The 16,350-nt window shown below is 35.1% G+C and overlaps 1 protein-coding gene across 1 annotated transcript in view; it reads left to right on the top strand.

The window, feature by feature from the left end:
• The window catches only part of TOPAZ1 (testis and ovary specific TOPAZ 1), a 41,479-nt gene that overhangs the window by 16,865 nt on the left and 8,264 nt on the right, over positions 1-16,350 (top strand). The window contains 10 exon segments of the mRNA XM_075022505.1: positions 559-671; positions 3,544-3,629; positions 4,333-4,470; positions 8,839-8,902; positions 10,029-10,180; positions 10,401-10,493; positions 10,778-10,893; positions 12,333-12,399; positions 13,455-13,629; positions 15,148-15,248. Of these exon segments, the coding sequence (XP_074878606.1) occupies positions 559-671; positions 3,544-3,629; positions 4,333-4,470; positions 8,839-8,902; positions 10,029-10,180; positions 10,401-10,493; positions 10,778-10,893; positions 12,333-12,399; positions 13,455-13,629; positions 15,148-15,248 (1,105 nt within the window).

Below are 16,350 nucleotides of genomic sequence, written 5' to 3'. Positions count from 1 at the left end.
CATATTTGGGAATAGTTAAAGGCAGAACAGTCTTTAATTGGAGTTCCCTTTGAAATCACCTGAATCTTTTGCCAAGTAGAGTCAGTTTTTCTTCTTACGAAAGAAAACAGTTGGCTCTTCAAATGTAATTTCAAAAGCTTTGAGGATTACTTCTCTGGAAGATACTACATAACAGACTACTGAAAAGTAGATGCTTCTTCAGAGGTGACAGAAATCGTCTCAGTCTACCTGTCAGCATAGTGAAAAAAAATAGAAGTGGTTCACAGGTGCCTTTTCTACTTATTTGTTGAATTTCATATAGTTACACTTTAGGACAGAATAATCTCAGCTAAAATCATAATCAGATTGGACCAGGCAATAAGAGTAATGAAAGTAAAGTTGTTGGGACTGCTAGCTCTTTAAATTTACAGCAAGTTTTCAAATGTTGTGTAAATTGTTGAAATTCTCATCTTTTATACACTTTATCTCCCTTTTTAGGTGTTTAGTATATGGGAGAAGCACCTGTTTAATTTAGTTAAACAAATTTTTGTTTGTTTTTTTTTTTTTAATACTCAACAGTGACTGTATAGACAAAGATCTTGTGAACTGTGAATTGCTATCAGGATTGCCATTGCATGCCCCGAAAGTAAATGCCCTCAGTGAAGCCACAGTGATGAAACCCCGGACAAATGGTATTGTATGCTGTACTGGTGAACCCTCCAGAATTTATTTTTACGTTTGTTTTATTTGCCTATAAAATATTAAGGAATTTCTTCAATTCCTGAAGGCCTTGGCTGGAATTTGTTTTAGTTTGCATACACAGAAGCAAAAATGCAAGCTCTTGTGATAAGATTAGTGAGGGTTTGGGGGTTGGGTGGGGTTTTTTAGCAAAATCCTATTTGGTAGGGTCAAATAGCAATCATTCTGTCTTGGTATTTATGGTTCTCAGATACTTCAATGGTACAACAATGCCTGCATTCTTAGTATTTTGACACATTGTGTTTAAGCCATGTTATTGGCAAATAACTTGTTTTTCTTTATTTGTGGTCAGAGAATGTGACTGCAGATTTTCTTGGTTGGTTGTTACCTGTCGGCAAAACTTGGCTAAGGGACTTCCTACCTTGCCGAAGGTCAGAACGTTTTTGTTTATGCCAATTCAATTGTTTGTGAGGCATTCACTAGACTGGATCAAGGAAATTATCTGGGTTTAAAAAGCAGCACTTTGTTTTGACCTGGTATCTGTCACACCTGGGACAGGTACCTCATAAGTGTCTCTACCACCAGAGAAATCATAATGAAATGGAACTGTAGTCAAAGTTTCCTTCTCTTTTTCTCTGCACATAACAACTCTTGACATTTAGCCTTATATAAATGCATAGGGTTTTTTGGCGTACAAGATACAGCAAAAACAGGAATTGATTACTTATGGATAGATACTGCATTCTGTTTCTTTGCAACAGCTGTTTTGGGAATTAATATTTTTACAGTTATTGGTTAATATGGATGTTTATAAGCATGGATTTCCTGAATTGAGATCAGTGGCAGAGGTTCTTGCTTAGTTTCAAATTATACTTCCAGTCTGAGCTTGCAGAATGATTTTACCACCAAGTCATTTAACAATATTTTCAGGAAGTTCAAGAAACATAGATGCTATAAAAAGCAACTGCGAAATACATCTCTAGACTACAGTAGTTTGAAGTTGCTCATGTCTTTGGCCTTAAAAGTATATACACCTTCTGAAGAGTTCTTCTAAATCAATCTTCTTAAAATCATTTGAAACGGTTGCCAAAGCAAGAGTTTCTGTGCTAGGAGAGGGCAAATCAGCCTTTTTTTTCCTCAGAACTGTGCAGGTGGGATTGGCTATTTCATTTTAGTGCCTGGTCCCCTACAAATTTGTCAAACAGTCAACAGGGAGAGTACAAACTCTTGAAAGGAGCTGGTCAGAAATTCTGTGCTGTGGGGATGGCAAGAATCTGGAGGAAAGACTTCTGAGCTCAAGTTCCCAGTGGCATTTTTCTGCAGCTAGTGGTTGACCATTTTCCCGGTCTTTTTCCTGTCACAAAATTTATCCAATCCTGAATTTACCAAATTGTCCACCATCACTGCACAAAATTATGCAGCTGTGATAGTACGTAACATTTAGATATTTAATTGTTCTACATTACATTTCTCCTTCCTATCCTGTGATAGTCCTGCCTGTTTAGAAAGACATGCAGAGTAAGAACCATGTACCTAGTGCAAGCCTCTAGTAGAACATTGTCGTGGTTTAACCCCAGCCAGCAACTAAGCACCACGCAGCTGCTCACTCACTCCCCACCCACCCAGTGGGATGGGGGAGAAAATCGGGAGAAAAGAAGCAAAACCCATGGGTTGAGATAAGAACGGTTTAATAGAACAGAAAAGAAGAAACTAATAATGATAATGATAACACTAATAAAATGACAACAGTAGTAATAAAAGCATTGGAATGTATAAATGATGCGCAGGGCAATTGCTCACCACCCGCTGACCAACACCCAGCCAGTCCCCGAGCAGCGATTCCCCACCCCCACTTCCTAGTTCCTAAACTAGATGTGACGTCCCATGGTGTGGAATACCCCTTTGGCCGGCTTGGGTCAGGTGCCCTGGCTGTGTCCTGTGCCAACTTCTTGTGCCCCTCCAGCTTTCTCGCTGACTGGGGATGAGAAGCTGAAAAATCCTTGACTTTAGTCTAAACACTACTTAGCAACAACTGAAAACATCAGTGTAATCAACATTCTTCGTATACTGAACTCAAAACATAGCACCTACCAGCTACTAGGAAGACAGTTAACTCTATCCCAGCTGAAACCAGGACAAACATGTGTCATTATTGGATGCTCTTCAGTAACTATAGTTTGTCGGAAACGGCTAAGCACCCTGCCTTTTGAATACCCAGTTCTTTCAAGGGGCCAGATGGGAACCCTAGAAAGCAAGGCATTCCAAAGCCCTTATTTCTCTTTAGATATGGAGTTGAAAATTTGAACTTTTATCTTCCATTAACATTATTCATTTTTCAGAGAAGGAAATCTGTTATCAGTAATAATTAAAGTTCTAAACCTAAGTTTCATGGTCAAGAAACCAGTAACTTACATTGGGCTTAAGCTTGATATTGCACTGCTTAAAACACAGAGCATCAAAGGTTTTATTTCAGTTCTGGAAAAATAGTGTACATTTATAGCTAGTGATGTGGGAATGCAGATTACTGATAAAGGGGGGGGGTCCTCTTTAAATTAAAACTTCTGGATATTTTTATTCCATTTCTTTTCTTATCTCTGTAAATTAGATTAGAAACCTTGGATAAAGTAGTGAAGCTTTTAATTTAAATGTGCTTACTCTTTAAGTTTGTGTGAAGTCTCAGTTTTAGGATAATTTAGAAAACTAACTTAAATTACTGGCTTTAGATTGTATTAATCAAATTTTCATTAATCATTGCTGTGACTTGAAGGAACTATAAATATAAAGGGAAATAAGATAAATGAGAGTGGTTTCAGTATGATTCGTTTTAGTACATGATCCATTTATTGCCCTCATCCTAATTTTTAGATTACAGATTTTCAGGAAAAAGTCCTTTACTTCCATTGCAGAATTCTGGAGGTTTTGAGCCATGGAAGGTGGAAAAAAATGCAATGGTGAGTTGTTAAATCTTTAATGATTTCTGATCCTTTGGCACTAATTTTGTTAGTCAGAAATTATGAATCTATGCATATTTATGTTTCTGCTCCTCTAAAGATGTTATCACTGAGTAAATACAATTTCTGAGAATAAAATCAATGGTGAGGGGATAGCTATTACAGTGGAACTTTGTTGATTTCTATTTCCAGCTTAAGCAAAATCAAATAATGCTTTTTGCTTTATTGTTTTTGTAAAACTGAAAAGCAGACACAGTTTCACATATTTAAGATAGCATTATCCATTGTGCTGGGCACTAAAAAAGCATAAAGGAAATTGATGCCCCAGAATTCTCAGACTGTTATCCAGAGCCATGCAGGAGTTTGTCACCTTTCTTCCTCCTCTCTACTCATTGTCCGTCTCATTTAGCAGTTCTTGCATTCTCTCTGTGGTTTTCAAGACAGATTTTTGTTGTGTTAGACACTAACCTGACATGGCAAGGGACTGATCTTGGTCTGCTTTGAAATGCTGCAAATACAGTATAGAGATGAGGGTTGTTTCAAAGGTTTAGTTGTAGATCACATATTTTTTGCTTTTGTTTATAATTTGTAGGTATTTTGAAATTCTCAAAAAAATGAGCCTGTTTGCTTTCAAAAAACATTATCTGTTGTTTTTTTTCTGCTTCTTTTAATTTCATTTTATTTTAATTTCATTTTATTTTAGGATTCTTATTCAGTCCAACGGATCCTTGAGATGATTGAGTTGCCCCGTAAATATTGCAAATTTTATTTCACAACTTTGCGTGGGTGTGAAAGAGCAAAATGTTGGTTTTGGCATGTTCCTGAACAAGGGGATGAAAAGGTAAAGAGATTTATTGAACAAAGGAACAGATTGTAAGTGTGAACACTTCTTAAATGCAAAATGACATCTCTTTTATTCATCTATATATGGAAAGGCAGTAAATTTCAGAGATTGATAGATCAAAAAAAAATGTTCAGAAATTCTTCCTCTCAAGGTCTTTTAAAGTTCTTTTTTAAAAAATGGTAAAATTTTGAACCAGTAGACTTTTTAAGAGAACAGACATCAGCAAAAAGAGCAAGAATTAGGCTGTATGAATAAAGAGTAGTAGAACGGGGAGATTCTGAGACATTTTTAACCCAAGCATCAGAGACCTGTAAGCAAACCCAGACTTCATATGTATTCTTAAATTGCAATGCCATCTGTGGTATATTACTTTCTGCAAGTTTTGTGCAACAGGGGCATGTTTATTTAAAGATGCTGTAATGTCCTTAAATGGAGCAACAATTCTCATAATATTTGCAAGCAAAAATACTTTTCCAGTGGTGGGCAAAGTAGATGAGTTTTCAGACCATTTAGCAAAGAAATTATGAATCTGTAATACTTCTAAGAACTGTACAAGGCAAGCTAATTGTGCTATCATGTAATAAGATTTTGGAATTGGCTGTACAAAAGCAAGACTTACGTGTTTCTGTAAGTCACTTGGAAGCAAACAAAAACATTAAAACAACTAAAAAAAGACAAATGCCTAAACTTGCCCTCATCAGATCTACCATCTCATTGGTATGAGTACAGTTTTATCGTTGGTGTCAGTAAGTAAGAAATTACAGAATCAAAATGTAAAAAAATAACTTTTGATGAACCTGTGAGACATAAATAAAATAAAAAAAGGTAGCATTTAAAGGACCTTATCCATCTCCTTGATATCTTAAATATACTGTGTCAGAATTTTTAAAATACATCAGTGTAATTTGATTTTATTTTTCTTAATGTTTTCTCCTTTCCTTTTTATGTCTCAAAAAAGAACTGGGGGTTTTTTCTAATGCTTTGTAACCCCTTTGAAAATTTATATGACAGCTTAAAAATACTAAGATCATTTGAGAGTAATTTTGTATGGGACATTTTCCCTTTTCCTCAGTTGTGAAATATCTTTGGCATACTGTAGTGAATATCAGTAATTTTCAGCTCTTTTGTATGAATTATCATGGTTTGTAGTGCTTCATTGTATACAGACATATTAAAGAATTAAATTACTTGCCTAAAACTATTAAAAAAAATTCCATTTGATTTTACTTGAGGCGCAGCACTCCAGCACACTTACTGTTCTGTCTGACAAACCTAGTCTAACTTTCTTGGTAGTCTGGAAGTATACTTTGGGGCTTGTTTGTTTGTGTATTTATTATTTTTTTTTTAGAACTGTCCCTTTTAAAAATGATAATAGGCCGAGCACCTCATGGTGGCACCAAAGTACATGAATGGAAGACAGGTAAAGCAGCAACAAAGTAATCTAGTCAAACACAGAGGAAGTAAATCTCTTTAGGAACTGTTATGCAGACTGGTAGTCCACTTGCTTAGTACTATGTTTTCAGTGTTGATCATTACCAGATTTTTTGAAGAGAAATACCTTTCCCCATAATGGATATTCCTTCCTTTTCATTCATGGACATGCTTTAAGGCATAACTGACTAGGATTTAACACTCTTCACAGTTGTCGTTGATCACACAACACAGCAATAATTTAATTCATAAAAACATCATATGTTTTGAAAATCAGCATACTCTTGAGCTCAGCAAGTTCTACAAGTTACCAGTTTTTCTTTTTTTTAAAAGATGCCTTTAATTTCAAACAGTGAAATCTCTTTTGTATTAGGCAAAGTAAACAAAACTATTAAGACTGTGTTTTAAATACTCCCCAAAGTATTTAAAGGGGTGAGGGGATCTTAACAATGTGTATCAGTATCTGATTGGGGGGGGGGGGGGGGGCAGGGTAAGAAGATGAAGCTGGACTCTTCTTAGTGGTGCCCAGTGAAAGGACAAGAGACAGTGGGCATAAATTGAAATTACAGGAAATTCAGTTTGGCTTGAATGACACTTCAGACTAGCATAGATAATAACTGCACAGTTAAATAAGTGGTTTGAAAACATGTCTTTATGCAAACTGTATTTCTCTGATTTTATTTTAGCTTTCTGCACCTTACTCATTAACTTTTTTGGACTCATATGCACTAAAGAAATATTTACTTCTTGTGACTTCTTACTGGTTTTTCCCTTGATCTTATGAACCTCTAACTGGAAACAAACAGGGTATAAAGTAGGAAGGTTTCTGTCTTCGTTAATGTTGTCTTGCAACTTCAGGGTCTTGGGTGAATGCTTCTGTTGTGTTTTGTTGGGTTTTTTTAAATCTGGCTTCCTAAAGAAATCAGACTTAAAGTTGCACTGTCCTTTTATTACTGTCTCCAACCACCTTTAAATAATTTTTTAACCCATTGGTCAGTTTCAGCCACATTTAATATGGAGTGTGTGTCTCAAACATGCCACAGGTTTCATGAACGGAACCTCCTGTAAAAAGGATCCTCATTTTGATCTTACTTAGCAAAGAGCTGCAGTATGGGGTTTTCCCCCTTGTTAAACATCAGAGTGCACACTGACTGGGAGATGCTGAAATATTTCATAAATTCTGGTGCTTGTTCTTCTGATTTAAGCACCTCTGTGTAACTGTAGTACAACTGTGTTTTACTGGACAGTTGGTTGCTTGTATAAGATACACAGCCCTTTGTTATGTTTTTTATAAAACTATCATGTTAAATGAGTTGTGGAATCAACTATTAGGTGACAGAAAAATGGGAATTGTCTCTTTCATGTATCTTCATTTGAAATCTATTATGGTTAACTCAAAATTTAGAGATTCTCACATTTTTACGTGGTCTGTACAACTAAATCAGCTGAAGCCTCCTAGAAGCTGTAAATGAGTAGCACATTTAGTTTCTTTTATGAATGTAATGTAACATGTCCCATGATTAAATACTACTACAACTGGATTTTCCAAGCAATTTCACTAATAGTTGGAACAGTCAGAGCTCCAGATGCAGTCTTGGCTTTTTTTGGGAGTCAGTCCAAAGAAGGAGGAAAACATTCTAAAAGAAAGCAAACTAATTTACATACTGTAAGCATGTGCTAAAGTTTGTTTTGGAAATGCCCTCAGCCACCTGGGATTGTAGATTTGGATTAAATGAGTTAGCCCAATGCCAAGTGACACTGCATATATATTAACGATCAAATATTCTACATGATTTTCTGAAAGGTATATCTTAGACTATAGTTCAACAACATTATGACACTGTTTCAAAATAAAAACAATAAGCTTTATTTATGTTCAACATATTTACATGTACAATTTTTGGTTTCTTTGACTGATGACCAGAACAGGTTAATGGTTTTAAAAAAAGAAAGATATCTTGACCACAAGCCAGTATCTTCTGCTTTCATGATAATTCATTTGCTGTGTAACAAACTCCATGAGTGGATCTTGTCTATTTTTGAAGTTGCATGTAAAAATAAATCCAACTCAGTTCTGTAATAACGTGACTACTAATTTAGGGCATTTTCTGTCTCTTGTTTTTTTTCATTATTTCACAAAATGGTAATAAATATGACCCCTTTACATTGTTGTGCAGAAAGACTGTAAATGCTCCAGAAGTGACAAAGGGTATCTGAAAGGGTGGGTGGTTTTTTTCCTAACTTGGCATTCTAAGATTTAATCTCAGTAGTCTTTATTTCTTCATCTGCAGAGATGGAACAAAATGTGTATCACAAAGCTGACAGCTTAAGATGTTAAGACAAGAATGTTCCAATACCAAATAACATATTAAAATATCTAGGGTGTGGATTTTTTTTTTTAACCAAGTGGGTCTGGGGTGAAGTGGTTCATTAAATCAAATTAGTTCTGAGTTTTTTCTTCTATGTCCTTATGAGTGATTCCCTGTGATAATCACTGTTCCCAACTTCATTTCTAGGTGATTTTTTTACTTCCTAGTTGGTACATTCATGTAATATTTGTTTATCATGTTTTCACTTTCACCTTTCTGCTTCCCTTTCTCTGTTTACAGTCTCCCACGTTTATACTAATTCCAAAGTAACTGTATTTTCAAATTCATTGTTTGCTATGAGTATATACACACACATGCATGCAGCAGCTCCTTTCCCAAACATTTAATCTACATTATTTTTCTACTTGATTTGCTGTCCTTTTGACAGAGTCTTTGCCTACAGACCCAATTACCTTCTTATACCGTTTGTCAGATTGTATGGGTTAAATAGAAGCAATGTAAAGCTCGTTTCCTTCTAGAACTCATGTTTGTAGGTAGTTCTTTTGTTTGGCATAAACAGAAGTAACATTTTGCTATGGATTTCTTTTTTTTCCTCTTTTTCTAGATTTGCATGGCAATACTTAGGGCATACGCTAGTATCAATGAATCAGGCCTTCTAAAACGTGCAGGTACGATATAGTAGTAGCTTTTGATGTATCTTTGATACTTAGCTTATTTAAACCAAATTAAATGGGCTGTCAGGAGAGAAATAGGTGCCACTTCAACAGCGAATAAAAAGTTCTGATTTCAGAGGAGTACATTCAGTCCATGTATTTTCATGTTCTAGTTTCCCATTGAGGCTAGGTATTTACATGTGCAGTTATCTCAGGAGGTTGTTACAAATCGTACTTCCATGGGAAATGAACTTAGCCTGAATGTAACTAGACTTGAGAGTAGAAACGAGTAACTGGGGCAGGGGGGAGCTTTAACAGAACCAAGATTTTCTTAAGGCACTTTTGAACACCCTGGCCAAACATCACAAATCCAAAAATTTTAGAATTAAGCTCTTGAAATGAAGTGCTGTTACAGCACCCAAACAGCTTTAGTTTAGTCCTTTCACATTACAATATATGCAAACAATTATGATTAACACATTTTAGGGACTGTAGTTGATTCAGATACATCTGAGCTTTTGAGTTCAGTCAGAAAGGGATAAATTTTACTCTGGGCAGTCATTCCTTTTGTACCTGTCCTGTGCACTCGTAAGTTTTTGAAAGCTTATTAGAGTGTAGCACAATGTGAACGTGGGATCCAGTTGCACCCTGTGTAGTAATGTTCCCATGCTGAAATACTGAGCATTGTAATGCAGGTAAAACTGGGTACCAGCAGGCTACAGTATGTGTCTATCAAGGCTAGCACTAGAACAGGTTGTAAGACCACCTACCATAATAACACTGCGCTTGACTTTCTAGAGCTTTATGTCAGGCTTTACTATCTTGATGCACTTACCAAATCTAACCTGTTTTTGTGCATTTTTCTTGTGCTGCACCAAATGAGCTAAGCTTTCTTGAAATCTACAGGGCTTATAGTGTTCAGCTCCATGACATGAGACATTTCAGAATAGTCAGTCTGGGTCTAGTAAGGTTAACACTGTATTCAAACTGGATCCTTTCACCCATTTTTTTCAATATCCCTGTCCCATAATGTCCTGGATAATCAAGGGTTGTTACACTGCATTTAAAATTTAAGGAAATAATTTGTTTAAATAGTTAGCATCAATTACCCCAAGTGAAATAAATTTAATTTTTTTTTCAGTCCAAATATTTGTGAAATATTACAGAGAAGTTACTCCTGGTGTGGATTTTGTTTCTCAAGTACTGAATGATCTTCTCATTTCTTTGCTCAAGAACTGTTTATTGCAGGAAGTATTTAAGATATTGAATGTAACTGCACAAATCAATACACTGGTAGGTGACCTTGTAGTATTTTTTAAATCTTTGATCCATAGTTTCTTAGTTTTTTGAGTACTATGCCATTTGTAGTAATATGTTCATTTTTACTCTGGTACCCAAATCTTGGGGCAGGGAGTGGGGGGGGAGAGCAATTAAAAAGTTACTATTATAAAAACTCTAAGCTTTCTAATTGAACAGAGTTGCAAAACTGATTGTGCTTTTTTGTCTAAATTAGCCAGCTGTAGATGTTCTTCTGAAAGTTTTTGAGCATGTGGCTGCTTTGAATATAAGAGATGCTGTGCCTACATTAATCAATACTTTTTGTAAGGTATGAGTTTGATTGTACTACTGCTACTTGTTGGAATTTCTGAAATACCTTGCCTGTTTTAAAACTCAAACATATCACTTTAATATTATTTCAGTACTATTTTTTAAAAGTTACATTGTAACTAGCTGAATTTGTGGTACAGGTTTCCATTTATTCCTTATTTTTTGACTGAGATTCACTCTGACATGTTTTTCCCACTGTTGATTGCCACTTGCCTCTGGAAACGTGTAAGTGATCACAATTTTTTGTATGCTTACTTTTCTTCCCCCTGTTTGATATTACAGCTCATTGATGCAGGTATGTTCCTTGAGTTTGAACATTTTGACTATATTATTAAGTTCCTTCACCAACTGCAAGTTTCCAGTCAGGAAATAAATACTGTTTTGAACATAAAATCCAGGTATGTCTTTAAGGAGCTATTTTATAATTATATCTGTCTAGTTCCTTCCTCAGGTTCTATTTTTATAAATTTATTTTAAAACTTTAAAAGGCAATTAGAAAATGCGAATTTAGTGTTTTGGATGAAAATACTATCATATTGTGCCTAATTGTATTTTAAAGTGCTGTCAATCTGTTGTGCTTTAAAAATCAAGGATTGTTAAGTCAAAGCTTAGATTCTGACCACAGTTATGATTAATTTTTTCCATATTGATCATCATTGTATAATCTGTTCCCAGCTGTGCTACAAGTTTATATAACTGTAGTCAAATTAGAAGCATCATAGTTAAATAGATCTTTTAGGCCTGCATAAGCAAACAGTACTTCTGCAATGAACTCTTCTAGGCAATAAGAAGATTAGTTATAATCTGAAGTAGTTTTCTATTTTCATTTCTTGTGCAACTGTATAAACACTTGTGCCAACAGAACTAGGCAGGAGGGTCATTTTTTAAGTACTGCTGCATTATGCTGGACAAAATGTGAAATCACAGTCCAAATCTGTTCCAAAACTGTTGATGTCTCCTTTTCCTCATCTGCATCATACTCACACACACAAGTTGAGAAACTAAACTTGCGATTCATAAAGCAACCTTTGATTCTTAGAGGAAACCAAATATGCAGCATCTATGGTGTGAAAACAAGCCATCACTGTTTCAAGTGAAAGCACTGTAGAAATTATTTGCTGCTTTTCATACTTTTCCCATAGAGTACCTTTCAGCCATGGATCTCAGTGTTTTACCAGTGCAACTTACCACACATGTTGGAGGTAATTTTTATCACTTTTCAGATCAGGAATCTGATTCACAAAGGAATGACCCCTTCCAGGTTGCCTCAGTATGTATGTGTTTTCAGCACAAACTGAGAAACAGTCTGTATCTATGAAGACTGAGCAGCTGTACTACTTGTGTTAGCACATTCATGTGTAGGTTATGTATCCCTACATGATAGCATCACACTGGGTGGATGTATCCATTGTTTCAGTGGCAGCATCAGAATAAAGTATTATGCTCCTAGCTATTTGAAGATGCATAGCACTTTCTTTTATGTAATTAACTTTTTTTTTTACCTTTATGTCAGAAATACATACCATACAGTTCTGCATTTACTTAATGGATTGCAAGTCTTATTCCTACCTTTTCAGTTACATTTCTACTGAGACAAAGGAATATTTTCTGTGAAAATAGCTCTGCCCAGTTATTTGCTTAATACATGTACTGACTTCCCTTGGCATGATTGTAAATGTCTGTTTTCAGTGTCCAGTTTGCATAGTGTGTAGTAAATAGGATCAAAAATCACATCATTTTTTTAATTCATATATGATAATTTGTTGATTGCCTTCTGCTGGTGCATAGGTTAGTTCAATAGGATGTGTTAAGTATTAATATTTCTTTCTTATGGAAGATTTCAGGAAAGACATTTTGAAAAGAACTGGCTTTTTGACTTTAACTTGGCAGTGGCTGAAATTCAGGTACAGTACGTGCATTCTTCAAGCATGTTGGAATACTGAAACCATGACTTCTTTTAAACCTAGAAGAAATAGCAATTTCTACAGAACTTAAAATTAGTGGTTATTATTATTAACCATATCGAGATTATGATAAAATATTTTTATGCAAAGCCATGTTTGGGAAAGATTAACATGCAGGGGAAAACTATCTTTGGCTTTTCTGTAATGTCAGTATTTTAATTTACATACTTGTAGATTTTATCTTAGTTTTGCATCTAATTCAAAGATTTTATAGGTTTAAGCAATTATTTCCTATGCCTTACATTTGTTATGCTTGTAATTGGTAGTGGTACATCATTCCTCGCTGAAAAATTATTTAATTATTATTTATTATATAATTATTTAAAATTATATTGTTTAGCAGATAGAATTCATATCTAGTATAAAAAGGTGCAATTGTAAAATGCTGTAATTGGCAACACTAAACAGGTATTTTAAAGACTAGGAAAATAGTATAAAAAATTCTTTAATTGGACACTTGCATTTTTCATATTCAAGGACAGATTACTTATTATGCACAATTATAATATAGTTTACATATTATCACACTTACTGCACAGTTCCTGAGACCAAAATTTAAGAAGGGAAGAACCAGGACCAATTTTTTACTCCTTTAAAACCAAAGTCATCAAGGGATCTGGCAAGCAAAAGACTAATTAATATAGAAAATAACCATCCATTTGGCATGCATCATGCAAAAAAAAGATAGTAAAATAGTGGATGAATGCCAGTTCTTAAATAGGATGAATAAGTTATGAGCCTCCCCAATTGGGGTCGTGACATAAATGGAAAAAGGATTCCAATTTCTTGAGGGACAAAAGTGATTAGCAGTCCATGCAAGTCAGGCAACATGTAACTGTGCCATATTGAACATGGAGTTCTTGGCAGTAGTGTTTCATCTGCATCTTTTTTCTGCTTTAAGTCTATCCTAGGTGTATCTCTCGAATTTCAATGTATTTTCTGCTTGGTATTCTGGAAACAGGTTCGTTAATATTTATCCCTTGCCTTCTTCGCAGCATTGCAAGGAAAAAAGTGATTGGACCAAACTAGGATCCTTGTATGTTTATGCGAGAACTGGATGTGAACATTTTGATGATCTTCAGAAACTGTCTTTATGTATTGTTGAAATACTAACTAGAGATTCAGAGACAGACAGACCAGGAGTTCCTTTTTGTGATTTTGCTGATGCAGGTAAAATTAAGATTTTTGTTCATCCCTATTCTTTGTAAAGTTTTTAAAAGAAGTAAAAAAACAAATTCATATACTGTTTTCTGAATGTTAGTTAATTTTACATGTTACAATATTCATGATTTCTTGAGGTGAAAATACAGTCAGCTAAAACACTCAATAGAAGCCATTTTCTTGTAGAAGTAAAATCCATAGTGCTTGTACTTAAAGAAAGTTCTGAAGGAAGAACATTTGAGCTTTGTGAAATCAAGAAGAGAAACCAGAATTGGTGGTCTTTTAATAAGAATGTCCTGTTCTCAGGACAAAGGCAAACGTATGTAAGTATTGCCATGTGAAGTGTCACACTCTTAATAGCATAAATAAACTTTAGAGCTGTAAATACAGCTATATATATACTCATATATTTCAAAACACATTGAACAGGGTTACATCATATATATCATTTGTACTTTTTTTTTAGTAATTTGGATTTTCAGAATTATTTTATTTTCTAAAGAACCAAGAATTTCTGCAAGGACTGGGTCCACAAAACACCTTCTAGTTTTTTAATAGTTCTGGCAGGTTTTCTTACCCCTTTCCTCCCTATGCCCCTTCATTTACATATCTGTATCATTCTTCCCAGTAAGTTTGCAGAAAACTGAGGCTCAGTGAGGTGTCAGTGGGTTATTAAAGCATTTTATAATGGATGACTCAGATCTTTTTCAACCTGTATTAACTACTAAAACATGATGAATATATTCCAGGTATGTGACATGACATTTCTGACCACAGACTTTCATGTTATAAAACAGGTATCACAGTTTCCAGTTGTGACAGACAGAAGACTTTGGCAGGGCTTGGAACTTTGTCTTCCATAGAGCAGTGGTCTCCAAACTGATAGACACCTCTATCAGTAAAAAATTTCTAAGCACTTGCCCCCTATTTATTTATTTATTTAATACATGTACTACTGCACTAATACATTAAGTACATTATAAAACATACACAAAAACAGAAATTAAAAAGATGAGGTAAAGATTAAATAAACACTACTTTTTATAATGTTTCGATTTTTTTTTTTTTAATGGTACAAAAAATACTTTCTTCCCACACCTGAATGGATTGTTGTGCTCACACCCCACTTCAGAGACCACAGCTCTAGAATACCAACAGTGCTTCCAAAGTGGTTGTATAATATGGTTGGAAAAACTTGTAATTACTCAGTTCTGTTATTGCCAACATTTCTTCATGGTGCCAGAAAATGCAAACCTTACTTTACAAATAAGGTTGTTACTAAATTATGCCATTACATGTTCAAGCGTCTTATGGATGAATTAGACTACTGTGAAATAAACTGAATAAACTATAGTTATTTACCCTACTTCTGATGTTAATACCTAGGAAGTTACTACATTTAATGGCAAATATTTCAGAAAGTATATTTAATTTTTTCACAATGACTGTGTTTTTCAAGTGTGTAATTTCTTGAAAACTTCATTTACATGTAAAATTTAAAAAAAAAAATATTTTTTTTCTTTCCAGTAATAAAAAATTCACAACATAATGAAGCAGACAGAATTTTCATTGGAAGGAGTGGGATAAGCGTAATGTATTCTTATCACAAAGCACTACAGTGGATAAAGGTATACTGGACTATAAAAACCTGACTGGAAGAAAATGAATGACTCATTTCTTTTCTAGATGTTAAACTGTGTTTCTCTAGTTCAATGGCTGGATGTGCTTCCTGCCTCCCCACCATCTTAGTACTTCTTAATTGTCCGGCTGGATCAAAGCATTTTATTGTGCTTTTCTGAGCAGTAGTCTTCTGTGGAACCCATTGTAACTTTGTTTTGCAACCTAGAAACTTGATTGTTCAAGTTCAGCTTTTGATTTTTCTGAGCTAAGGACGAATCTGGATTAGGAGGCAGTCTTCCTGAGATTCTGAGGTGAGGTGCTGATGGGATTGTTTCCCAGAAATGTCACTTTCTTCCATCTGGCAATACTGCTGTATTCTGAGACCTCCCAACTCAAGCAACATTTACAGAAGTTCGAGTGGGCCCTTTCCTGCACTGATCCTTCTGAACCTGATGTCAAATAGAATGGATAAGGCCAGGAAGATAGAAGAGAAGCATAGCAAGGCTGCTATTGTACTTGGTGAACTGCTCATTCCTTAGAACATCACTAGAAGTGGTTTTCTTTCATTGAGTCTAGGGTTCTAAGTTCTGTGAATCTTGCAAAGACTTGGACCTCACAAAGAAACACCCTTTACAATCCTTTCTTTGCTGTCAAATATTACAAACGGCCAGGGTTAAGAAACTAGACGTTTCACTGGATGTTTTACGTTCTTTAGGCATGAGTGCGAGGCCTGATCATGCAGTTTTGATCATAAGTTCACTGCAGCAAGATCCATTTCAATGTTAAATTTGTCTTTTTGTTCCTGGAAGGAAGTAGTGTATACCAAGCTGGATCTCATATACAATGCAACATGACCAGTGACAACATAAGAAATCAGATAAATCACCAATGACTTTGGAGTGTATTTTTGTCAGTGATCGCATTCTGAACTTACCTTTGTGTCAATGGGCCTGATCTTAGAACTAACTATGCTGTAGTGGGATGTTCCTCATCCCATGCAAGATGACTTCCAGCATGTATTTTTATGAACAAAAGCAAACACTCTCCTTGTCCCCTTTTGTCTCTTGGGGTTTTTTTGAGAATTATTGTCGAGGAACCCTTTCTAGTTTG

This window comes from Buteo buteo, chromosome 2 (assembly GCF_964188355.1).
Source record: "Buteo buteo chromosome 2, bButBut1.hap1.1, whole genome shotgun sequence".
Classification (NCBI taxonomy): domain Eukaryota; kingdom Metazoa; phylum Chordata; class Aves; order Accipitriformes; family Accipitridae; genus Buteo; species Buteo buteo.
Note: the sequence above shows the minus strand (reverse complement) of the source record. Positions and strands in the feature narration are given on the sequence as shown.